General features: G+C 37.8%; 2 protein-coding genes across 13 annotated transcripts in view; one reads left to right on the top strand and one right to left on the bottom strand.

The window, feature by feature from the left end:
* LOC105390945 (casein kinase I) overlaps positions 1-4,330 on the top strand; it is a 42,545-nt gene extending 38,215 nt beyond the window's left edge. For 4 of the 11 annotated variants that reach the window (XM_011562322.3, XM_011562326.3, XM_048628591.1 and 1 more), the window contains exons 12-14: positions 762-815; positions 2,083-2,207; positions 4,091-4,330. In XM_011562322.3, coding sequence (XP_011560624.2) covers positions 762-815; positions 2,083-2,207; positions 4,091-4,166 — 255 coding nt within the window. In that variant the 3' untranslated portion in view covers positions 4,167-4,330. The remainder of the gene's footprint in view (positions 1-761; positions 816-2,082; positions 2,208-4,090) is intronic. The other 7 variants (XM_048628594.1, XM_048628592.1, XM_048628593.1 and 4 more) reach the window with 7 other exon arrangements.
* Positions 4,331-9,050: 4,720 nt separating this feature from the next.
* Positions 9,051-24,108, bottom strand: LOC105390950. Of its 2 annotated transcripts, none has more exons than XM_038115608.2 (8): positions 23,773-24,108; positions 21,874-22,064; positions 16,660-16,859; positions 14,105-14,554; positions 11,594-11,858; positions 11,033-11,132; positions 10,433-10,616; positions 9,051-10,055 (listed from the first exon to the last, which is right to left on the bottom strand). In XM_038115608.2, exons 1-8 carry the CDS (start codon positions 23,893-23,895, stop codon positions 9,580-9,582), a joined length of 1,989 nt encoding a protein of 662 aa, XP_037971536.2. In that variant the 5' UTR covers positions 23,896-24,108; the 3' UTR covers positions 9,051-9,579. The 2 variants fall into 2 exon arrangements, with proteins under 2 accessions (XP_037971536.2, XP_037971538.2); XM_038115610.2 differs by lacking the exon at positions 23,773-24,108 and adding an exon at positions 23,030-23,525.
* Positions 24,109-24,962: the final 854 nt, after the last annotated feature.

Raw genomic sequence — 24,962 nt, 5'->3', positions numbered from 1 at the left:
CAATTTCCGGTCGCGTGCGGCGCACGAATTTATCCTAGAACTGCATACAGTTTGTACTGAGCATCTTCCATCTCACGCGCCGGGCGATTTCCATCCTGTTTCATACTACATGTAGGAGCTCGCTCCGTGCGACAATCCGAGCGCACGAGGCGAGGTTTTTGTTCAAGCAAAAATAAGATCTGATTCTTTCGCAGTAGAAATCAAAATAGGCCAGCTCGATTTAATTTAACTCGTAACGATAATCAGATTTATGTAATTTCTGTTTAGGGTAGGTATTACGGTTGTTATATATTGGTATTTTTTGTGAAGTTTTTTTTACACGTACCTAGTATGGTATAGGAAGAAGGAAGGTACATATTTAGAAGGTTTTTTAAATGGTAGTGCGTGGCACGGGCGCACTTGAGGTGCAGCCGCCACTGGTTGCAAAATATACTTGGCCGAAAGGAGGTGACTCAAGGATCAACCTTATCAACTTTTGAAAAGAAGTGCACTCATATGTGCAGCTAGCTGTGGGAAATTCTACGTTATTTTGTTTTATGTCAGTGTAAAAATTATAAGCACGCTATCTATGTCGTAATTGATTACATAAATACAAGTATTTTTTTAGATATTTTATACTTTTATCGTGTAGATCTCCTTTTAATTATGATTGTTTCCTGAAATGGTTTTGTGACCTTAGCTTTGTCAGCATGACTTTGTTATCCAGTCCTTGTTTTTCCCAAACTGTATTGTGAATGTATATTGGTGTATTTATTTTTTAGCTGTTGAAGAATAATCATTTTCGGTATGTGAAATTTCCCGGATCGGTTACGACGGTCAGTTGTTTTTGAAATTATTTTGCGTCTTTGTGTGTTGTCTGCATGGCGCTTTTATACCTTGCTTCACTGAAAAACAGCCCTGGCAGAAGGGCTAGCACGGATCGCAATTAAGACGTGACAAAAGTTTTGCATCGCGGTCACTTACATCGCGCAGCCTCAAGAGCGAGCGCGACGGAGAACCTTTGTCACGTCTTAAATGCGCCCAGTGCTAGGCCTTCAGAACAGTAATAAAAATAAAAGTCATATTGGCTTGTATACTATAAAAATACGCTTGAGGTCTTTTTTATGTGAAGCAATGTTACTGTGTGCTTTCTATCGTAAGCTATCAAACTTACTGATTCTTCAATTCTGAATATCAGCTGTGCCAATATCCATTCATGATTTAGTTCATAATCTGCGATTTAACTCACGAGTTTGACGCTAATATTCACAATTTGTTTTATCCAGGCATATTATGTTAAGCCTTAATTAATATTCATTATAAAAAAGTGTTTTGAGTTCTTGCTTGGCATTTAGGTACCGGATTGCAAGAATAAACTGTCAAGGCTTCTCGGCAATGTTTACAGTTTTATATCGCACGCAACTTGAAATCAATACTTGGCAGATTAGACATGTGCCTCTTGGAAAAATTCTGTTGTGAATTGTGTGCTTCTGTCATGATTGCGTTTGCTGAGCCTGCTTGGCTGTCAAATGCTTCGGCCTCATATTTTGTATATTAGTAACTTTAAATCAGGAGTTCAGGAGTCGAATGAAGGCCTCATAATAACCAATAAAATAATTAGTAAAGTTAAAATCGTGTTTGAATTGAATTATAATATTATTGGAGATACGTTTACATGACAGTACAGTTTTCTAGTTTTTTAGGATAGGTTACAATCTATTTGAATTATTGGCTTCCGTGAAAAAGTTGTCCCATAAAATGTCTCCCCAAGGACTTTTAAGTGTCTCGCTTATTCAGTACTTATTAAACACCTAAACAGACAAACCTTGTCTTATGACGTGCCTCAGGTTTATACAGGATATAACAAAAGTGGTATATCCGAAAGGGGGTGACTCAGGGCGTCATTCTGAGCAACTTTTCTTCAAAGACTTTTGAAAATAGAAACGTTGTTGGTCGCGTAACAAAAGGTTACGTGACCTACTACATTGGATTTTTTTTTTTAAAAGACGAAAGAAACAATCCAATCACAGCTTAGGTACATAATAAAGTGGCAAAAGGTCCCATAAAAACGAATTAATCAAATATGAATTCCCTCCTCCTCAGGTGGTGTCATCGACGAACGGCGAGCTCGGCGCGGACGACCCGACGGCGGGGCACAGCAACACGCCCATCACGCAGCCGCACCACGACGTGGACGTCACCAGCGACACCAAGTCCGTGTTCCAGTTGTATGTATTGCCGAGTTGTGCATGTGTAGGGTAGAGGCGCGGACGTCACCAGCGACACCAAGTCCGTGTTCCAGTTGTATGTATTGCCGAGTTGTGCATGTGTAGGGTAGAGGCGCGGACGTCACCAGCGACACCAAGTCCGTGTTCCAGTTGTATGTATTGCCGAGTTGTGCATGTGTAGGGTAGAGGCGCCATGGCTGTAGCCGTGGGATCGAAGGATCGAATCCTGGCACCGATAACTTATTTTCTGATTTGGAATTTAAGTGCTCGCACTATGAGCTAGTGAAGAAAACGTGCACTTATAGTTTCTAGATTGTAGATATTCAGTACATTGACGTCAACGTGAACCAGTGACACCAAGTCCGTGTTCCAGTTGTATGTATTGCCGATTTGTGCATGTGTAGGGTAGAGGCGCGGACGTCACCAACGACACCAAGTCCGTGTTCCAGTTGTATGTATTGCCGAGTTGTGCATGTGTAGGGTAGGGGCGTGGACGTCACCAGCGACACCAAGTCCGTGTTCCAGTTGTATGTATTGCCGAGTTGTGCATGTGTAGGGTAGAGGCGTGGACGTCACCAGCGACACAAGTCCGTGTTCCAGTTGTATGTATTGCCGAGTTGTGCATGTGTAGGGTAGAGGCGTGGACGTCACCAGCGACACAAGTCCGTGTTCCAGTTGTATGTGTTGCCGAGTTGTGCATGTGTAGGGTAGAGGCGTGGACGTCACCAGCGACACAAGTCCGTGTTCCAGTTGTATGTATTGCCGAGTTGTGCATGTGTAGGGTAGAGGCGCGACGGCGTGGCGGGTGGGATCGAAGGATCAAATCCTGGGACCGACAACTTATGTACTAATTTAGAATTTAAGCGCATGTACTACGGTAATAGTTAGGCCCGGGTCTCCTATTTACGTTTTCCGTTAAGTGTCACCGCCGTAGGCCGCGTCACAATGCTCATTATGTCTACGCGCCAACGTCGGCGTGTGAGGGAGACCGCATCAGTACATTTCTATAGTGAGCATCGTGACGCGGCCTACGGCGTGACGCTAGACGCCACCTACGGCGTAAATAGGAGACCCAGGCCTTATCTAGAGTACATTGGCGTCAACGTCACATCAGCGACACCAAGTCCGTGTTCCAGTTGTATGTATTGCCGAGTTGTGCATGTGTAGGGTAGAGGCGTGCTGGCTTTGCTGACTCGCGATTGGAAGGCTGTGGGATCGAAGGACCGAAGCCAATATAAATCGTGGCATCAATGCCATGTGCCACCAAAACCAGTTAAAATAATTGCCGATTACTGCATGTTGTAGACTACAGAGTCTAACCTAGATTGTTGTTGTCTATGCCTGCTGTAACCTTAGTACCATAGACCTGCTGTGTACTTACTTATAGTGCGACAAACTTATCTGTTCCGGTGAGAACGAATTAAATTGGTCCATATCTCGATGCTCACTAATAAATTATATATTGATATAGATTAGATGGATTTATTTAAACCGCAAGGGTAAATTGCCATTACGGGAGAACTTTACATCCTAGAGAATGAAGAAATATTAGAAATTTACGTGAACTCTTACCGGAACAGATAAGTTTGTGGCACTGTACATGTTGCATTTTCTGTCAAATGTTTCATCGATAGTTTACGCTAGAGGCGCCACTTTGTATCTATCAAAAAAGTTTTGACAAAAAATTTAGATCTAGATACCTAATTCTTACTAAAATACCTTCACTTTCATACGAAATTATTGATATTGGAGAATGAAAATACCCATTTACGTGATTTATACCTCTCATGATAATGCCAAACCCCAACAACACACGTTACCCTACCCCATATCGGAACCGCACGCACCAAAGCCAGGCAGATCCCAAAAAAATCTTCATACAGGCAATCCATCTTTTCCAGATGCTGTTGTTTCTTCAAACGCAAAAAGAAGAAGTGCGCCGCCCGCGCCGGCAAGTGACGTGTGGTGTGACCGAGTCGCCCCCCCACCACCCTGTATATCTCACTTGGACTGCTACCGTGTAATAAGCGTAGAAACGATACTAGAGACGGCGTGATAACATAACTTTGGCGCTAAACTTCTACGCTGGTATTACTGTACTGTGCTTTTACTGTCTTTCTAAGCCTTAGGATTTCCTCTGGATTCGTTTAGGATTGTGGCCTTTTTGTAGAATCTGTTGATGGATTTCTAGGTAGAGTTGAGGCAGTGTGTAGTTGTCTAACTTTCATCTGTAAAGAAATCGATCTATAGGTTCTGTATGGGATGGGGATCAATTTAGCTGTATACATCAGTGCTGTGGTTATGAAAGTGGTTTTGTATGGATTGGCTGGTGAGGTTGGATTGTTCTGTTATTGGTCACAATCCTAAACGTGTCTGCGCGAGAAACCTTCGTTTGCGCATGTTTTTAAACTGTTCTGTTTACAATTTGTGTTTGGATATTTTCGTGCATAAATTAACAAAATATAATTTTGGTTTTAAATCAATCCGTGCGATGGTTGCTCTAAATTATGAACACGAAGAATATGTGTTAACTGAAACCACACTGCCATTGGTAATGATGTTGAAATATAAATCGTAGAACGGACTTGAATGAATACTTATGATCTTGGTCTGTTCCATTTCATGGCCTATCTCATTTTAGTAGTGTTTGACAGAAAAAAACTAAGAATTTTAGTATTGAGACGATGCTAACGTAATAGCCAAGAACAAGGAACATTTTAAAAAACATTCACAAACATATGTTTCGCCTAGTTTTCTAATTACAAGTTACATTGTTATATTCAAAGCTTCAATCTATCGAACGAACTTCATATCGATCCGAATAACTAAAGAAAACGAGCCTCTAATTAAACCTTAATTTAAGCTCAATACTATATTTTCTGTCGAACCTGTGGTGAATTAATAGATCGATGTGGCAGTCTCCATTTTAAATACCGATTCATGTTCGTAGCATTTTCACAATGTTGAAAATGTTGGCAAACACGGCTCCAAGTACATAATATGTATATACATTTGTAATTAATGCAGTATAACAAATGAATAAAATTGTTAAATATTTTTAAAATTTTGCTGTTTTCGGTTCATGTGATTTTAAAGTAATGTGTATTCGTCGTACCTATGTAATATTTGGGGCGAATATGGCGTTCTGAGTGGTCACTTATAACGTTTTAGCATTGTTCGACATAGTTATTCTAGGTAGTCCAGCGATGCTGAAAGTTATAAGCCGTGGGACCTTTAGTTTGTGTATACTTGGCGGCGGGGTGGGGATGGCGAAGTAATATTCATTTTGTGTTCCCGTCCGTAGCGAAACATGGTTAGTTTTTTCACCAAATTTTTGTGAGCTCAATTTGTAAGTGACTTACTACCTTCCGACCGCCCGCTTCACTGCTTCTTATACTGCAGAAAGACTACTGAACCGATTTTTAAATGACGCCTTGGATTCATACCATGTGTTATAGAACAAATTATACCTAATATATATTTATTTACACTGATTAAGGATTGGGTGCAGTTGAGTGGGCGGGCTAGGGGTGTGCGGAGTTTGAATTGAGATTTAATTTACCTCACGACCACTTTGTCAGTGTTGTAGGTCAGAGCGGGAGCTTAGAGTAAGCATTTGTATCACTTAAATGGCAGCCTAACTCACTGGTTAAGCCCAGTTTAGCGAGTGTACTTGCAACTAGCCGACGCTCCCGTCTAGACCGCGTCTACTTTGATCGAGTCCATTCCAAACACATTGCGCTCGAGCAAGTCAATCGATTTGTACATTAGAATCATAACATTATTATCATTTATTATAAACAGCACTAGTTATAATAATACTTATCGAGTAGTGTACGCTTTCTCCCCATTAGTGAAGCAGTCAAATATTATTTTTTTACGTCCTGTGAGTTTGTTTATTTTATGTGAATGCAGTGTTGTATCCTTCGATTTTGATAATCACATAAGTAATGAATTACCATAAAGTAGGAAATACCGTGACTTACTTTTGTACTAGGTTTATGTGTGTTTGTTGAACTTATCTTTGTTCGAGATATGTTGTATTTTACATACTTGCGTACAGTTATTTGTATCAGGTTGTGACGGGGCCAAGCGCCCGAGTCGTGTCAATGTACAATGAGAGAATTAGAAACCGCGTGTGTAGAGTACAACATATCGGAAAATGTGCATATTCTAGAATATAATTTTATTTAGTCATTTTCAAAACCTAAGTTCATTTTATGGGATATTCACGTATGAATACATGTATAATATTTATAATATGATTACATATAATTGGCTCCGTTCCTAGTGAAGCCACACTTTCCTATCTTAATTTTATGTCCGTATTGTATAATTGTATTTAAAAATGAAGTAATAAACAGTTTTAAGTCATGCATTGAGTAATATTTGTGACATGGCAAATGTCTTATTTATGATTGGTTAAATGAACGACAGAATATAACGTGCAATAATTTATGTAATGGCCAATACAACAAATATAAATATTATAGAAAGCGTAAAGTTAATGATATTGTTTTGAACCGACGGCGGCGCTCGCCGGCGCTGTTCGGGTATCTTCAAGACTGATTGGACATTTCACGTCATTTACAAAATGCGCGTCTCTGGGTGATGTCAATTTATATTGTTGCAATTCTACGTTCAAGCGAACGAGGCGATATCATAGTTGAAATATACATTATAATAACTTTTTTATGTGTGCTCGCAGTCACTTAGGGTAACGAATGCAGCTACTTTCCACTATTCCAGAAGCAATTTAAGTTCATACCGCTAGATACTCAAATATTCGCAAAATCATTTTGATTAGGTCATCTTAGCAGCTAAATTTACTATTGAAGCTAGAGCTACGTAGCGAGGAAAAGGTATGATTGACGGGTAATAGAGTGAAAGGGAAGTCTATTCCACAATGTTGCTTTTTTATCTTGATAGCTTTTGCTATTCAATCGTGCATTTGAAACTCAAAAAGGATACGGATTATCTTCCCGCACTATTCAGTTTATACAACAAATAATATAATAAATGCAGACAACAATTGACAAGACCACCGGCTTGTCATAAACTCTCAAGATAAATGTGTCCTCTGAACTTAAATGTTGGGTCTAAACTACATTTTTACACTCATTACTATTCATTTCGTTACATTTCACGACAGCAGGCGATCGCTCCATTGTCGGTGTATAAAATTGTACAGCTTAGGAGAAACACATTTGTATATTTTTGCTTGGGCAGGAAAGGCAAGTGATTTTGCGTAGACGTAAGTAAAGGCGTGGGTGCGACCGTCGCGCGACGCGTGTGTGATGGTCTCACCCCATGAATAAGGTACTATGGATTAGTCACGAATATTTAGTCATCACAAAATTGTATCCCCAGCGTTAGAACTTTCTTCGTTTCGGCTAAGTACATTTTGAAGTGTTTTGTATCATTAAAAACATCTTGTTGTGTCGTTTTCATATTTTTAGAGGAAAAAGTATAGATAATGCGAATAATGTCAAATATCTAATGATGTGCATATGTTGAGGGGGAGTTTTAAAATTAATTCATTAGCCATAATTTGTATAAAATTATTATATATTGTGAACAAATTTGATAACTCTCCGCGTTGATGGAGAACTTATTGTATGTACAATAGATCCGACACCTGAAAGTTGCATACCGTGTCGCCGACACTGCCCGGCGAGTGCCGGCGGTACTCTGGCCACACGTTACTACTTTATATTTGTTACTTTCTATTTGCAACATAGGATAATCGAATTAGATTACGAATATTTGAAAGTGTAATTAAATCATTGAAGACAAATTTGTGGTTATTTAAGATTGCAATAATGTTTTAATTGTTGTGTAACATAAAAGTTATCAATGTATAGTACAGAGTCGACGGACTCGGGCCGACAACACATTTTTACGGTTCTTACAGCTATTAAGGTCGTTCATAACTTTTTCACACCTTTTAAAGCCATTTCTATCGAGCACTGTTGTTTTACCAAAATGAAAGTATTGTGGGAAAGTTTATTTATTGTAAAGGAAGGCTGCACCAAAAATGTAGAAGCGTTTACCGCGACGCGGAGTCGTCACTCCGTGTGCTGCGCGACCAGGCTGCCAGGGACCAGGGGCGGAATACTTTTAAGTGTACATTTGATAAGTTCTAAGTATAAAAGGGGGTGAATGGGAATTCCAGGGTAAAATGAACAAGAATCTTAAGTTTCCAGGAAGTTATATTAGTGAAAGAGACGTTGATATGTGTTCAATGGTACCTTCTTAATAGCACTAATTAGAATGTTCTGATTAGGCAGATTATTGTTCCTATTTAACCTGAAATTCCCATTTACCCCGTTCTACGTTGGTTGGCCTGCAGCCTGGTCGCGCCTGCAGCGAGCGAGTGGCGCAGGCTCTGGTCTTGTGAAAGTACTGTGTAGTTAATTTTAAATTATAATTTGTAATATTCGCTTGCAGAGCGGTCGGTCCCGGCTTGCGAAGCACGCTGACTTTGAGCTATAGTTATTAACTTTATGTATTATACTGTAATACATGATGCTTTCGAAACTGAATTGAATTGTAAGTATAAAAATAAATATTAATATTCATAGAAACAGTTGGCAGTGTTTATTTTTTCTGTAAGATTGTATGGTATCTGCATACGCTATTTGACTTGTATTCAGTTAAGGTCACAACCTGTTCAAAAATACGAAAATATTTGTTAACAGTTAACTCATAATTAAATAAAGCTTATATAAGTAATTGTTTTATTCTTTGACTGTATCTCGTTTCGAGCTATCAATCTTTAGTTTTTTGATATTGACCTTTGGTATCAGATAGTTTCAATAAGATATGGAATGATAAGACAAATTTCATGTAACTTTAAATTTATTCGAACTTAATTAATCGTCAGCTATAACTCCTGCCTATCAAATAAAGTATAGTTATAACTAAATTTAACAATGTTGCCAATCTTAAAATTATAACATACCTAAAACTAGTGTTTCAAAGTCTCAATCGATACAATACTTGAAAAGGCCTAATCGTACTAACTCAAAAGCTACTACAAATAATTGCACCAATTAAATGATAATATAAAAATGCTCCACATTGCAAATAAATGAATCCTATATGCCAATATATTAGATTTTCAAGACTAAAATAAATACTAGATATACATACAAATCTCTTGCACAATCCGGACACTCACCACAAGAGAACACTTAACCTAAATAAAATTCGTAAAACATGATCTCACTAACGCTTAAGGAATAATTTCATTGACAGTGTAAAATATAAAAAAGATAATAAAAATAGGCATTTGCATAAAACATTTCAAATGTAGAAAATGAAATAAAAAATAAACTCTAAATCTGCATTGAATCGGGACAAATTACAATCAGTAGTCGTTGAGGGTGCCATTCACTACGAAGCTCTTGATCTCGGTGATGTTACGTGTGTCGTAGTCGTTCACCTCCTCAATAACTAGGTCTTCGTTCTTGACCGGTATTTGCACCGCCATCAGTTCGCCCAGCTTGCTGCCCGCCGCCATGAAGTTGTTAACGAAGCTGTCACCGAAAGTCTCGACTTCCATTTTCGAGTCGATCTTGTAGAAGTTTTCGTAGTTCTCCTCTTTCACTATCGGCGGTAGGTAGTCCCTACCGTCTTCGTAGTCGAACTCAAGTTTTTTCATCCGCTTCTTGAGGTTGGGCGGCCAGTCCTCGTCGATGGGGAGGTCCCGGTAGCCGGCCGGCAGCGGCTTGGCGAGCGTCTTGACTACCTGGTAGTCGTGGTCAGAGTGAGGTCGGTTGAATGTGATCAGCTCGTCCATGTTGAACTCGCCGTCGTCTATCACGGCCTCGTCCAACACTTTGTCTGTGGATTGACGGGTTGTTGTTAGGAAATTGTGTTAACATTGTTATAGTGAATAAACTAGTCAAGATAGCTTTCAAAATCTGCCCCTTTAGTTTAGGCATACCGCATGCGCATCTAGATTTAGCACAGCTAGAAGGGCTAAAGCTAGATGCGCTGGTTTCCTCACGACGTTTTCCTTCACCGTAAGAGCCCTTGGTATAACTTTATTGTACTTAAATTCCTTAAGTAGGTATTTCTAGGCCGTGGGTTCGAATCCTGCCATGCTTAATTGGTATACATGGCAGGATTCCAATCCACGGCGTCTCGAATGACCAGGTCCCTTATCATGTCGTTACGCCAATACTTGTCTCATTACAACATCTAAACTAAATACTTACTAGTAGTGGCCGAAAGCAACGCTCTAGTGAGCGCGGAGGGCGCCGCGTTGTGTCTCGGGCGAGACACCTCGTCCTTCATGGACGGCAGCGCCACTAGCGCCACGGACAACAGCAGAACTAGCAGACACGTGGCCGGCTGTGTCGACTTGCCGGTGTTGGGGCTGGAGACGCCTGTTAGCACGTTCTGGGGAGAAAGGGTGGGTTAGCAAATTGGACTACGCCTAAAACTAGGCCCTTCCTTCATTAGAAGGAGACCCGTGCTCCAGCAGTGGGGACGTGATGGGTCGTGATGATATATTGCTAAATTAATGAACAGTAGCATTTCTGATATATTGAGGATACCGTCCGGTTAGAATTCAGAGTAGGATTGTAAAAATTCTGCTCATTTATATCTTTCCCAGATGTAATCTATGGCAATTTGCTGTACCTAATGCCATCCCAGCTGTTTAGACGTGAAAAAAGATTTAATGGGGAAGCAATTGATTTTTTTTAAGTTGTAGTCATCCCATTTTGGCATGTACTTAAAATACCTACTTTATTGTATCACCCTGTACATTAAATTCTTTGTAGAACGCGTGTTAGCAAGTACAGGAAGTTTACCTGTAATCTCTTCAATTGTGCTGTCAGAGTGTGGTTCTGCGACTGGAGGATCTTTATTCTTCTAATAAGCGTTTGATTCTCCGCTGTGCATTGTTTCACTCTGAAAATACATCGGTTATTATTATTAAATTATGATAATTAGTTTATAAGGTAAACAATGTGTAATGAAGGTGCAATACTGTAAATATAACATGTATTTGCATTTGAATAAATAATAAGTAAGGTCGTTAGGTGTAACCTCATGTGTCTCATTGTAACTAAGTCACATTTATGTAACAAAAGTGAAATTTAATAATAAATAATGTCACATTTATAGTGCCTTGTTGTCGCAATGGATCGAACCATCAAATGGACCATCTCCCAAAAGCATTTTATATCAATCTAGCTTTTGAGCTTCGCTTAGTAATGAATTTCCCATTGGAATTCTGTCGAACATCTCCAACACTCTATCCTCTTCCATCCACGGTAATGGGAATATGGATCCCGTATAAAAGAGTTTAGAACGAAAACCCTAGTTTTTTTAAGTAACCTGATTTAAAAATATGCAGATAGTCAACCAACCTGTCTTCAAGCCCATCCACGTATTCCTTCTTGCGTTTCCTCGAGTCTTGCGCAGAGATCTTGTTCCTGATCTTGCGCCGAATCCTCTTCAGCTCCCTCTCTTCGTGCTTCGTGAGCGGATACGACGTCGGCAGGCTGATACCCTCCTTGGACAGCAGTCGGCGTTCTTCGGCTGTTAGAACGAGACGGGGATAGCCGTTCTTGCCGTCGTGAGTCACTTTGTCTCTTTCGTCGTCGTCGTCGCTGTGGTCAGTGCCGGAGTCGTCTGGAGTGGGAAAGGTTGAGCTTAGAATAATAAGTTAGGAGGTTTGTTCAGAGAAGTGGTTTGAGGTATGGGTGTCCCAAATTTGAATACAGAATTATTGGCCATTGTTGGGACATAGTCATAAAACTTACTATGATAAACAGTCTCATTTGAGTCATAAATAAATATTTTTTTTTAAGTCTGGTTTGTAGAAGATTATAAAAGTTATAGAACAAAAAAATCCGGTGTCCAGTTGTGATGGGAAGATAACTGTGATATAATTACTATCCGAAATTACAAAATGTAGTAGGTATTTTCGTTTAGGCAGACATTAAAATTGTTTCAATTTGTATATCTTATCTTATTGGATTCGCACCAAGGATACTCATATTATTAATAGGTAGATACCGTAGCTCTTTTATCTTGGCCACTGGAAAATATATTTATTTGAAAAAAATACAAGACACAAAATTGAGAATATTGTGAATTTGATTCATTTATGCATAACATTCAAGTTCTCAAGCCGCTTGAATTAAATTTGCATCGTTAAAACTTTACATAACAGCCTGTAATACTTTACATGTGATCAGACATCTATGTAACCATGTCTGACAATGTTGTATTTTTGTACTTTGTGTTGCGATGCGTTTTCTAATCAGATAAGATTGTACAAATTATGCCAAAGACATACCTATCCGTTATCAACCTTTGGTTCCTTTATTTAGACACAACACAAAATTGTAACTGGTAGCATCCCACGAATCCAATCCACGAATGTATTTTTAAAAAAATATGCCCAAATCCATTCTGATAGTCCAACAAGATTAATCAAAGCACTTTTTATAAGAAATTACGGTACCAAACCAACATGCTTTAAAAATGAATAATCATAGGCTATACGCTCGAATGCCTATACTTCCTTCACTAAATATTCAATACATGTACTCTTATGTCCGATTATTAACTACCTACAACATATAACAGGTGATTGAACTTTACAAAAAAGGTTAGAAGCACCTTCAAAAAAGTAACGGTATATAGGTAAAAAAGTTAAATAATGATTTCGCTCTTAAGTGAATCACGATTTAACTATTTGCCATTACTGTTTTAACCGTAAAGGTGTTATAAGTTTAAGGTGTGTACGTCTGTCATTAGTAGAAGAGATTATGGCTCGTTTTATAACCTCAACATTCAATTAGGATATACTTAGGTACCTAAGTACTAATTCGGAAGCAATGTACGATCCTTGTCTTTCTAGATTGCATTCGAGTGGAGTCATAGTCTGTTAACATTAACTCAATCATATTATACCTAACCATTTCACTAATAAACTCGGCAACTCAAGAAATGTTGTGCTAATGAATATACTGATAAATCAGCCATTAACACGTGGGTCATAAGTGTGAGAAAGAGAAAATATGATTATCAAAAATAAGACGAACATATGGATAAAAAGGATTGCAATAACTGATTGTATCAGTTTTTTTTTCTATTTCATATACATATGTACTTTTTAATCGACCGATAAACTTGATCACGACTCGTTAATAATTTGGCAAGCCGTCTCTTCTAGACAGGTAAGCAAAATTTACCAAATAAATGACCCAGATTTTATTCTACTGAGTAGTTTCTATAGACAAAAAAAGATAACTCGTTAGATCTTATAGCTCGAGAAGAGTTAATGGAAAAGTGACAAAAGAAAAAAACCTATACAGATTTTATATCTTTGCTACATTCGCTATTTTCTCCCTGGCAATACGATAACTAATTTAATATCGAGCTTACTATACTTATCAATTACTCTAGTGTCTGGCCACTAGCTCACAAATAAGGGCAATAACATTCAATAAAGGAAAGTGTAGACACACTAAATTGCCTTCACCGAATGGCGTTCGAGTCAATAGACTTATATAACGTCGTCGGGGCTTGATTGTATGAACTGCTCTGTTACCGAGCCGCTAATACCTTTGTCATAATAGGCTTATGGGCGAGGAAGCCCATGTTTCAGGGAAAACACTATTAGAGGTATATTACGTTCCTAAACGGTACAATGTGTAAATTTAGTTAGATACAAGATTAAGGTGGCACGGAACATGGAAGTGTTTCACAGATAGAGGGTACCTTTGCCCAGCAGTGGGATCATTCGATTGTCCATCGATTAAGTGACGTATCGTTATATTGGCGGGATAATCGATTGATGATGAAGGGTTCAAAATCTTTCAATTCTGAGATTAAAAACAGACTTTACAAAAAAGTAAAAAACTCACCGCAATTATTGCTGGTGTGGCTCTCGTATTCATAGTCGTTGCTCTCCTGCAGGTCCTTGAGCTTGCTCTGGGACAGCAGGTTGGCGGCGGCCAGCTTGATGTTGCCGGCGTTCTTCAGGTCCGACGCGTTGATGATCTTGATCGACTTCAGATCCTTCATATCCTTGATCGTGACTGGAAGGAGGATAGACCGCGGGTTTCCAGCCATGGGAGCGACACGGATGACCTTCCTCTGAGGCGCGTTGTCCATCGGCTTAGCGTAGACCTTGGGCTGCGGGTTGATGACCTGGATGTTGGCCACCTTAAGCGGTCTCTGCTGCGCTTTGACCACCAGCTGGGGTTTCTGCACAGCGGTGGCCTTGCCCACCGGCTTCACTGTTGCCTTTTGCACTTTAGGCTGCACTACGGCTTGCGGCGTCTGGGAGTTTCGCCGTTTACGTCCTGTTTTACCTTAAATTGAAGGAGATAATTGTTTTCAACACGCTCATGTAGAAAAGTGGAGACATTATTGACATCCCTGAACAGGAAGTATGGAAATGGCGAGGTTAAACGGGTATGCTCGTAATAAATGAGGTACGTATTCAATTGTGCGCATGACCTTAAAGAAAAGTTTTACAAATGTTAAACTTGACCAGCTTATCTTGTTATTAAGTAATACTTAGTTAGTTATTACGCTTTTTTCAGGTCATCCAGGTCTTTTTCGGACATGTTATCTATTTTATTTAGCTAGAGGTCAGGCAATATCAAAAGTTGTAATTGTAAATAAAGTTATTAAGTCATAATATAGCTCGGACCGTGTTCTGGGTAAGGGGATTAACTTGTTGTATTTGTAATCTACGTTTTAAGTGCCTGTTGATTAGATATTCTACTTTACGGATGAACTTCCGTCTCTCTATGAACAACGTTATCTAATGTTTAGTTTAATTTTTACTTGTTTGGAAGTATCTTTTATAATTATTGAATTCGTGAACATTAAATGCTATATAATGTTTTCTCTTTTATCTAACCAGTTCACAGTGTTCATGTAATGTATTTTATTGATATAATATACTCAAACAGTTTAGCGAAAGGCGGTTGGTAGGATTTATCGTAACGTAACGTAGCTTGAAGTAGAGAATAAACTTCCAATCGTCAATCCGATGATACAAAGTGTGAATAAGTATACATTACTTATTGATAATTTAATATAATTTTAGTAGGGCCTCTAAGGGTTTATCTAAGGATAAGAATTTACAATATGATAGAAACAAATTGGACTTAATTTAATAACCTTGTAGATACGTGTTGCGCAATAAAGGCAGAACGTCTTCTACAGAAGTTTGTTAACGGTAAACAAACCGTTTTGAAAGTACAACTTTAATTACTGAAGCAATGTTGGTACAGTTGTATTCAAATTAAGTAAATACGTGATTCATTATACAGAGGTGCCCATTCAAAAGTAGAAGGACGAAAAACAGCTTGCTATAGCCCGTCAAATGTTCTCAGGGATTTTCAACAATATATTTTATGTTTGAGTTAGCACAGCAATGTACCAACATGCGTAAGTAAACCATAATTTCGAAATCATTTATTGAATAGTTGTGAAATAATCAAATAGGCAAACACACCTTTTTCAAAGCCAGTCCCTTATTAGTAAGATAGCATTTTCTTGACCCAGATAAGAAGTACCTACGTAAGTACATAGTTTTTCACGTCATGCACTCAAATAACATAACAAAGTTCGCTGAATGTACGTAACAGGAGGGACACTCTATACTGATGAAAAACGAACGAACGAGAGCTGTCACGCAACCGGCACGTTTATTACAACCAGACAGAGTCGTGGCTCGCGCAGCAGCGATCCGAAACTTAGTTTTTCGCCATATAGAGTGACCCCGGGCCGATCTGTGCGTCATGCATACAAATGCATATGGGACAGTGACCGAGAATGCCTAGACCGCTTACTCGCCATTTTGTTTGTAGACAAGAAAAGCATTAGGCAGGATTTAAGGTAATTTAGCTATAATTGTAATATGATGCTAGTTTAAGAATGAGGTGGTATTTATGTATATTAAGTGGTTATATTTTCTATATTAATTTTATTATTCCTTACAATCTTAAAGCTATTAAATACCTAATCATCAATCAAGTAACAGCAAAATAAGGGCTCCTATGCAAAAACAAGATAAGTACGTCGCAACGTGCTTCTTAACTGCGACGCAAATAATATACAAATATTGAGCATTTGACAATGAATTGCTTTCATACCTAAGGCTGAATACAGAAAGAAAGCTGGCTAACCAGCTCCAATCTTTTAATTTCACAATTTTGTTAGACTTTAGGGTTGGCGGCGGCGCTGATGGTAACAAGCGTTCTTTCTGTATGCAGTTCAGCCAAAACCGATGCGCAATGGGGAGAAAAACGAAAAGCTAATTACAGACTGTGCCTGATTCCCCAGTTCTAATTGGTTGGTTCAGTCGCCATTTTTTCTCCCCGATAATGTAATTGGTGCTGACAAAGTTTCACTTGGTTTTCCTCCCCATTGTTTACATTTCGACGGAAAAACACCCACTCACCAGGACTCTGGAATGTATCGCCGTTAATGAACCCGGGCACCACGTTCTGCTCGAAGTGCGCCATGTCGAACTGGTCCTCCGAGTCGCCGGGGACCACCACATCCTGGCCGTCCACCGGGCTCGGGGGCTCCACCAGCGGAGGCAGACCCTCGTCGCACGAGTTCTGGATGAGGAACGGGGAGAGCTGCTGCTCGAAGTCGCTGCAAGGGAGGGTAAGGTTGTAGTTTGTGAAGTATAACATGAGCAATATGATAGATAGATAGATTACAAATGGCGGTCTTATCGCTTAAAGCGATTTCTTCCAGACAACCACTCGAGACAATAAGACAGCTGGTAAAATGCTGGAAGGGAGTGAGCTGTTATATGTTTGTGAAGAATGGGTTCCGCTCATCTGGCATAATCTTTATTGACCAAACCTCATTTCGCATAACTCGTATGGTCTAAACTTTTTTGGCCGAACCATCACTTTGCCAAGACTTATGTGGCATAAGGCTCGTTTCGTCTAAAACTCTTTAGGCACAATCTTTAAACACCTAAGTTTCGTTTGCTCAAATTTATGTTCGTCTATACCTATGTATAATCTTGTTTCTCCTAATGTTATCTTAATAAATAATATATTAAGTATGTAGTAAATGTACAAATTGTGGTATTTTTCTCCTACATCCCGAAAATCACGATATTGTATGATCAAAAAATCGAAAGTTAACGACCAATATAATTATTACAAACCCCATGAGATCGAAACCTAAAAATAGGTGCGACGACGAGCAAAGCGAGGAGGAGCGGGTTAGGTGCACATGTTCATCAAAACCAAAGCGGAGCGCAGCGAAGCGGAGCGGAGCGTTTTCCAAACAGCGGAAACAATACAAGGCACCAGTTTGCGCTATGTAGGGAGACGCTCCGTCAAAGTAAAACCAAACGAATATTATTACTTTGTATAAACATATGCCATAGCATTATTAGGCTATTCAAGATTTGGCCATACCATTATTAGGCTAAACAATGTTATGCGAAATAACTTTTTACTAAACGAGATTTATGCCATACGATTTTCGGCGTAACGAGACGTTGACCAAACGTTACTATGCAATACGAGATTAGGCAAAAAAATCTTATGCCAAAAAAGGTAGAACCGTGAAGAATAGCGTGAGGGCTATGACAGCTGTCAGATAAGTGCATTTTCTCTGACATTTATTGAGTTGGAAGGGAAAGTGAACCTTATTCACCAGGCTGCATCTGAGCCCTATGACAGCTCAATCCATAATTAATAATCCATAAATTTCATCTGTCATTTTTTAATTTGCAAGGGAAAATAGATCCGTATGGAAAGAAATATTTACCGGCACGGATAACAACTTAACAGTTTTATTACCTATAGATTATGAACTTTCAGGGATTGAGAATACCTAATAACCTAATATTAGGTTTTATACACTTGGTTTTACTGCGGTTAATTGATTTGAATCTCATTCCTTCCATGTAGCAATTGCGAAATTGCACATAAATACTTATTGATTTACTTTTTATGATTTACCTACTTTAAGAATCGCATAAGTTAGCAAAAACACATTACATTCTAGGCCATTCTAACCATTTACTATGTATTACTTATAAGTTCTTATAGGTTTTCTACCTTGCTATTCAAAAAGATTCCTTTCTAATTAGCTTCACTAGGGTTATAAATCCTCGGCATCGAAAGCATATGACCGATTATGTATTTAAAACATTCTTAGAACATATTATTGAACACATTTACAAAAACGAAGTTAGGAATCTTATCGCTGCAGAATGCGAAACCAAATATCAAAGAAAGAAAACCAATAAGCAATACTGCTACAATGTCTGACTCACTGGAGCCGCAAGGACGATTAGTCATAGCCAGAGATCGCAAAGACCCTGTTGACTACTCTTACTCGTGTCGTGTCAATTCAAGGAGATTCTCTCCAAGAAAGTAAACACGGTTTATCTATAGTTAAGTAGATATAATTATTAAGTAGTAGTTGCTCTTAAGGTATTACTATTCATCCGTGTCCGAGTAGCTAATTCTTTCACCACAGTGACAAACTTTTGCTCGCTTTAGTATTGGTCACCGACACACGGTAAAACGATTTAATAATCATAAAATTATCATAATATGTATACATTTTCATAAATATTCCAAAATGGATGTCTGATTCAAAAACCTCCCCCGTTTATATCCTGATCCACATGAGTATTTGTAATTTATTAATCGATAGTTTATTTCGCCTTTCAGAAACTGGGGGTAAAAGGTTAGCTGTTTATATAGGTACCTATAGGTGCCCAAGATAAGCTGACTTTGTAAGTATCGCATGCGTACGAACATGTGAAAGTTATCTGAATGTTGATAACATGCTACAGTTTAAGGCCTAATGTTATTGATACAAACTCCACGTGCTAACCTAAAACATTAACCCGTTTTATGAAATACAATGTACATTAACTACAAGAATTTCCAATAAATAGGGTATAATTTTGAACTATTACGTTATGTGCATTATTATACATCTAAAGGTTTCTATTGGACACAGAGTGCTACAGGGTTTTTACAGAGGGTTTTCATGCAATCGGCACGTTTATTTCAACGAGATATGTAGAGCCGGGGTAAGCGCAGCAGCTCCTCCTAAACTTCCTAATTCGTCAAGGAAGAATCTTAGAGTCAAATTTCACTAGAGCCCTAGAGCATCCATTGTTGGCGTAGCCTAGTAAGTCTGTAGCGTCTAGCATCATCAAAATGTGGCCCATTTTAAAACGAGTTCGAATCAAAATTATAAATATCCAAGGTTACTTGTTTAAATGTCAGACACTCATTATACGAGTATTATTTTATTTTAAAGCATATTGTAATAGTACTGTTCTGTATCCAGGTCGTAGGTAAATATAATATTAATAATAATATGAATAGCCTATAGGTCAGAGAATAGGTTTACCAACGATATAATTTCTAATAATCAGCTTCGCTATTAGTTTCGGTCAAATGAAACGTAGAAAAATTTAATCATGATTTACTGACCATTTAACATAAAATATCATTAATTAATGATTACTTACGCATTCTATAACTTATGGGGGAGGCATTGCGTGGCGTGAGACGCATTGCATCCACATTTCGCCAGTTTTATAATAGTGCCAATGAAATAAGAGGCGTGCCTGATAAAATCTTATTTGTATTAAATTAGCGATTTTTACGTATAAAAACCAGTTTAAAAAAGCCCACCAAGATTTATCGCTTATCATAGTTACTTCTATTCATTGCCAAGGCTTGAATTCTATCTGTATCCGTAATTTGCGCCTAAAACCGGACCTTCTACGTTCACTCAATGATGACTAATAATGAGTTAAGAGAATACCTTGCTGTGCAGGTGTGCTGCTTCAGTATTCGTTTGTTCAGGACGACTATTTAGGCTCTAAAACGTTCTTATGTCGGTGTCAAACACTAGAGCTAGGCTAGTGTTTATCATCGTGGTGTTTTTATGTCTTGTAACAATAAATAATTAATGTAATAATTAACCGCAGCGCTTACACTTTCATAATAAAATCTACTGATGAAGAGAGATGATTCCAACAGCAGTTAATTTGTTACATTATTTTCGAGAGTAGACAGTAGAGGATGTTAGATAAGGTCATTCAACTACACTAGCGTTTAGTGGCCTACGCGAGGTTTGCTCATTACATAAGCTCTTGTGTGATTTGAATAAAATAATCGAATTCCTTCCTTTCCTATCTTTGCTTAGTTAGCTACACGATGAAAGACGTTTTCCGGCGGAGTTTTGGGATAAAAAATGTTTCTTATGTAAAAATTTTGCAATAAATAAAGATATTGGATAGCAAAGCATATAAGACCAATTAATACGTTCAGAAAAAGTAGCTGAAAAGTATTTCATTAGCTCTGTAGACATTGTATCCAATTGATAATATTATTATAACTTTGTAATCGTGTTAATTCCAAGATTACCTACTTTCAATGTACTTTTATGACTTTCACAATAAATTGGTAAGCATACATACCTACATATGTACATACATATGTACATACATATGTACATACATTACCTACATAGTTACACAAACTGAACAATTATTCATGCTGGCGTGACACAAAAGTTATGGGATAATGAGATAAGCAGAAAGTAAATCTAGATATGTCGACCCAAACGAGTTGAGTGAGTGATATTTAAAAACTTAATTCTGATGCAACCGTCTCAATTGGACCACACTACAATAATTCTTACTGCGCGCTTAATAAAACTTAAATTGCAACTGCAATGTTCGCCAAAAGGTGAAAGTGTCCGTAAAAACCAATCCTAAATGGCCATTGAAGTGAATGAAATCAGATCTTCGTTCTACCCCTTTCTATCTTATTGCTACGGATATATGGCTATCTTTTTTCAAGTTAAATTCATTAAATGAACTAGTCTAGCTCGCTTTGTAGCCTAATTAAGTAATTAAATAGTGAAAGAAATGAGGCAATTAGCTAAAATTCTTTTTTAATATTACGAGGATGGAACAAAAACCACCAGATCAATTTGTTGATGTGAGAAGTGATTGAATTAAATGGTAATTTCTTAACAAGAATTATATTACTCATAATTTCATCAGTAATTAAAATAACTAATTAAACATATAATTTATATTATCTATGCATACATATTCCCAATATTTATTTAATAAATAATTATGTTTATAACTTCTCCTATGGTTAGTCAGTGGGAGGTGACTGTCACCTTCTTTTCATTAGTTACAAAGTAATAAGTTGGACAGTGGATGCCATAATATTATACAATGGCTTTCTAAGTATACTGTATTCATTCTTATTTGGCGAAAAAGGTAAACAATCTTTGTGTGTCTTTTTAATTAAAATACTATTGCACAAATAAACTACGGCCAAAATAAATAGTTTAATTACGAAATCAATCATTTTTGCTTGTAAATATTTCATTTGTTTTTAAATTAATCCAAATGAAAAGACACTCCAAGATTGCTTAAAATCTACAACAAGTAAGAAAAAATACAGTATATGCATACTTTGCCAATGCTTACTCATGGGAATTTGAGGAACAAATATTTGTGCATTTATGATCTGAATTCTCATTTATGACCTGTAAACACATAAGATTGAAATTGGTTCACTACAAGAATTTGATATCAATCTATGGTATGCATATAAGCATCTATATCTAATAATTATGTACTTACAACTCAGCCTGGTCACTGGACAGCCCGCTGTCGGAGCACGAGCTGCTTGGTCCGTCAGACGGCTGCGAGACACTGTCAGCACCGAGGTTGAAGTCGGGCAACGTGTCATCCAGCAGATTGATCCCAGAGCCGTCCTCCAAAGAGAAGATATTCTCCAGCAAGTCCTCGGAGTAGGACTGCCACGTGTCCGACTAAATGGGGGTAATAATGTGCTTAGAAACATTGAAGGTTAAGTCTTGATTAGGTGCTATGGAGGGTGTGTAGGCTTTTGGTGTGAAGCTTAAGATGTAATTAAAGGTGTAAGGATTACTCAGCTAATTAATATGGTCAACAAGCTTTTACAAATGAGCTTTGAATCATCTATCTCAGGTGTCAGAGTGGCTACTGGGATTTCTGGGTTAAATAAGAGCCTTAAGCATTCAGGGATAATGTATTGCATAACAATTATTGGAACTACTTCATCTTACATGATAATATAGATAGGTAGGTATAGTATAGTAATAGTATTATAAAAAAGGCCTCTATAAAACAGGCTTGCACATAATGATGGAAGTCGAAGACAAGCCTTACACCTTATTTTGTGAATAATAAAAAGTATTTTGGCATCCTCATGATATTTTGGGCTCAGTGAACCTGTTTGGCAAACCATACTTGTGTGGCATTGACCCCATAGTGAGATGGCGTAAGCTCTTACTGAATATTTATTCAACCTTTTAACATGAAAGTGAACTGATTGGGATCTTTTACTTTAGTACTATCAACATTTCATATGGAAATTCCAAGTTTTGTGGCTGATTCAATAGTGCCATGTGTTTATGAAACAATGTTATCAAAGTTAACAATTGTATAGTTTTAAGCTAAAACAGAAGCAAATTGAGAGTTTTTTCTTCATAAGAAATTGTGCTGCATGAAATAATAACATTGTTAAAGTCCAAAGAGTGGTATCTCTAGACTGCCTCTCTCTTTTCAGAAGAGAAAGGTTGCTATAAGTTCACACATCACAGGTTTATTATGTTATCTTTCAGTTAATTTTATACCTCAGTAAGTCTTATCTGTAGTATCAACCTGGGACTACAACAACATAGATAATAAGTACAAATTCTCTTCATAACATGCCAAACATGAATGAAAACACACAACAAAATTTGGGAATTACCTCCAGAAACGACATTAAGTCTAATTTCTTATCCATTATGCACAAATCAAAACAATCCCATGGGAAAACACAACACAGGCACTGAGTTAAAACATTGAACAGTCACTTCCAATAAGATTTACAGTTTGAGACAGTGGATAAGGTTTGTGTAATTTTGTATGCAAGTTTGTGTCAACACTGGGAGTCTCCCGTGAGTGCAGCTAGGGGTGGAGCGTGTCGCCGGCCCGATAACTACGCGACATATGGAGCTGATAACGACCGCATGGTGCCAGTGCCTCGGTGGCACTTGTTTATGAAACAAGAAACGCGCGCGACGCAATCGACGCCAAACAACTAACGCCAGAATTAATGCGCGAATCTGGGAAAACACCGGCGTTTACTCTTATTATCACTTAGCTAATCGACACGCAATTAATGAATTAGCTAGAAGTAATGAAGGCCGAAATGCCCGGTGCAGCGAGCGTCCGCTACCGATACAACAACCAAATGAACGGATAACGGTAAAAGTGTAGGTACGGGCTTGAAAGTCGCCGAACGGGATCCTTCACTGGTCGTGCAGAGACGCCAACTATTACCCCGACGCCCGTCACATAGCACGCTTGCTTTCTTTCAATCATATCACTCAATTATTTTTTATGTAGTGTTCTAATTTATATCAACTTTGAGATACTCTCGCTCGTCATCAGTAAAGATTAGGGTATTTATGCGGTAAATACTTGGTAAATAACATGTAATATACTAACCAGAAGACTGTCTTGATTATAAGAATCCATTATTTCACTTTTTGCATTCACTGTATTGAAATCCTCGTCATTTTTTGTGAGATACTCCAAGATCCTATTCACATCCTCGTTTGCACGAGTCATTTTTCTGCATTGCACACTTTATTTCACAAATAAACATGATTCTTGATAGCACTGGTTCTCTTTTCTATTGGGAAAGAAATACTGAAAGCATTCCGTGTATTATTGTCCATACAACATTATTTATTTTGTTTTTTTCCAACAAACATTTAGAAAAAAGAAATAGAACGGAGAAATTGACATGGGTCAACTTCCAACGTGGAACGTGACGTCATAAAATGAGACACTTCTCACGATTCTATTGGTCCATTTTGAAGATAAAACAGTACATAAAATTAAAAACTTACGCCATCTACAATTTATAATCAAAACTATTTCAATTTGTTTTTTGCCAAACTGTCAGCTGTCACTGCCAACTATGACATTTCTAATAAACGATTCATTCTACGCAAAGAAAATTTAACTGGGGCTTACGTTATCTAACAAGTATTTTCCATCATAACGGGCCAACTACCTAAAGTCCTACTATGTCTGTGAGTCTTGTTACTTGAATTAATTAATCTAATTATAACGACATCTATATACTAGTAGTCTAGTTACTTTATATGGTTAGGGAGTAGTACTTATACCTACCTACAGTCGAACTACTTATAAGTAAAGTCCAAGAAAGAGTGCGATTTTGCTAAGACCTTTTATCTTTGTCAGCTATTTACAGTTCCCCAAAATTGATAATGCGCATAGAAATCTTCGCCATTGTTCGGCAACGGTCGTATTTCCGAACGCCATGTATTTAGATATGTATTTAGAGTGGTTAAGTGCATTTTCTTCATGCATTTTTTTTTAGATTTATGTGTTTGGTGCTAAAAGAGATATTGATTTATCAGTAACGAAATTTGAGTCGATAATTCATAATATTGTCATAATATTAAAATTTACTTCGAAAATGTTACAGTACTTTTCAAATGTCTTGCTCAAGCTGGTGTTCATATGGATGAAATAAGGTTTGAATAACACAAGGTTCATGTTAGAAGAAGAAATATGGATTTAAAACATAGGTTTACATTAAAATCTCAGTTCAAAAGTATTTACAGCGCTGATCGTTCACAATGTTTAAGTCATAATGTTGTTAT

The sequence above is a fragment of the Plutella xylostella genome, chromosome 21, assembly GCF_932276165.1.
Source record: "Plutella xylostella chromosome 21, ilPluXylo3.1, whole genome shotgun sequence".
NCBI lineage: Eukaryota > Metazoa > Arthropoda > Insecta > Lepidoptera > Plutellidae > Plutella > Plutella xylostella.
The sequence above is the reverse complement of the archived record's forward strand: the minus strand, read 5'-3'. Positions and strand labels throughout refer to the sequence as shown.

Excerpts from the sequence above, each read along its gene's own strand:
- LOC105390950 (XM_038115608.2), bottom strand. The coding sequence starts at position 23,895 with ATGACTCGTGCAAACGAGGATGTGAATAGGATCTTGGAGTATCTCACA. Across the intron at positions 14,555-16,659 it reads CGATACATTCCAGAGTCCTG|GTAAAACAGGACGTAAACGG; the intron begins GTGAGTGGGTGT and ends CTTCAATTTAAG. Across the intron at positions 11,133-11,593 it reads GTGGATGGGCTTGAAGACAG|AGTGAAACAATGCACAGCGG; the intron begins GTTGGTTGACTA and ends ATGTATTTTCAG.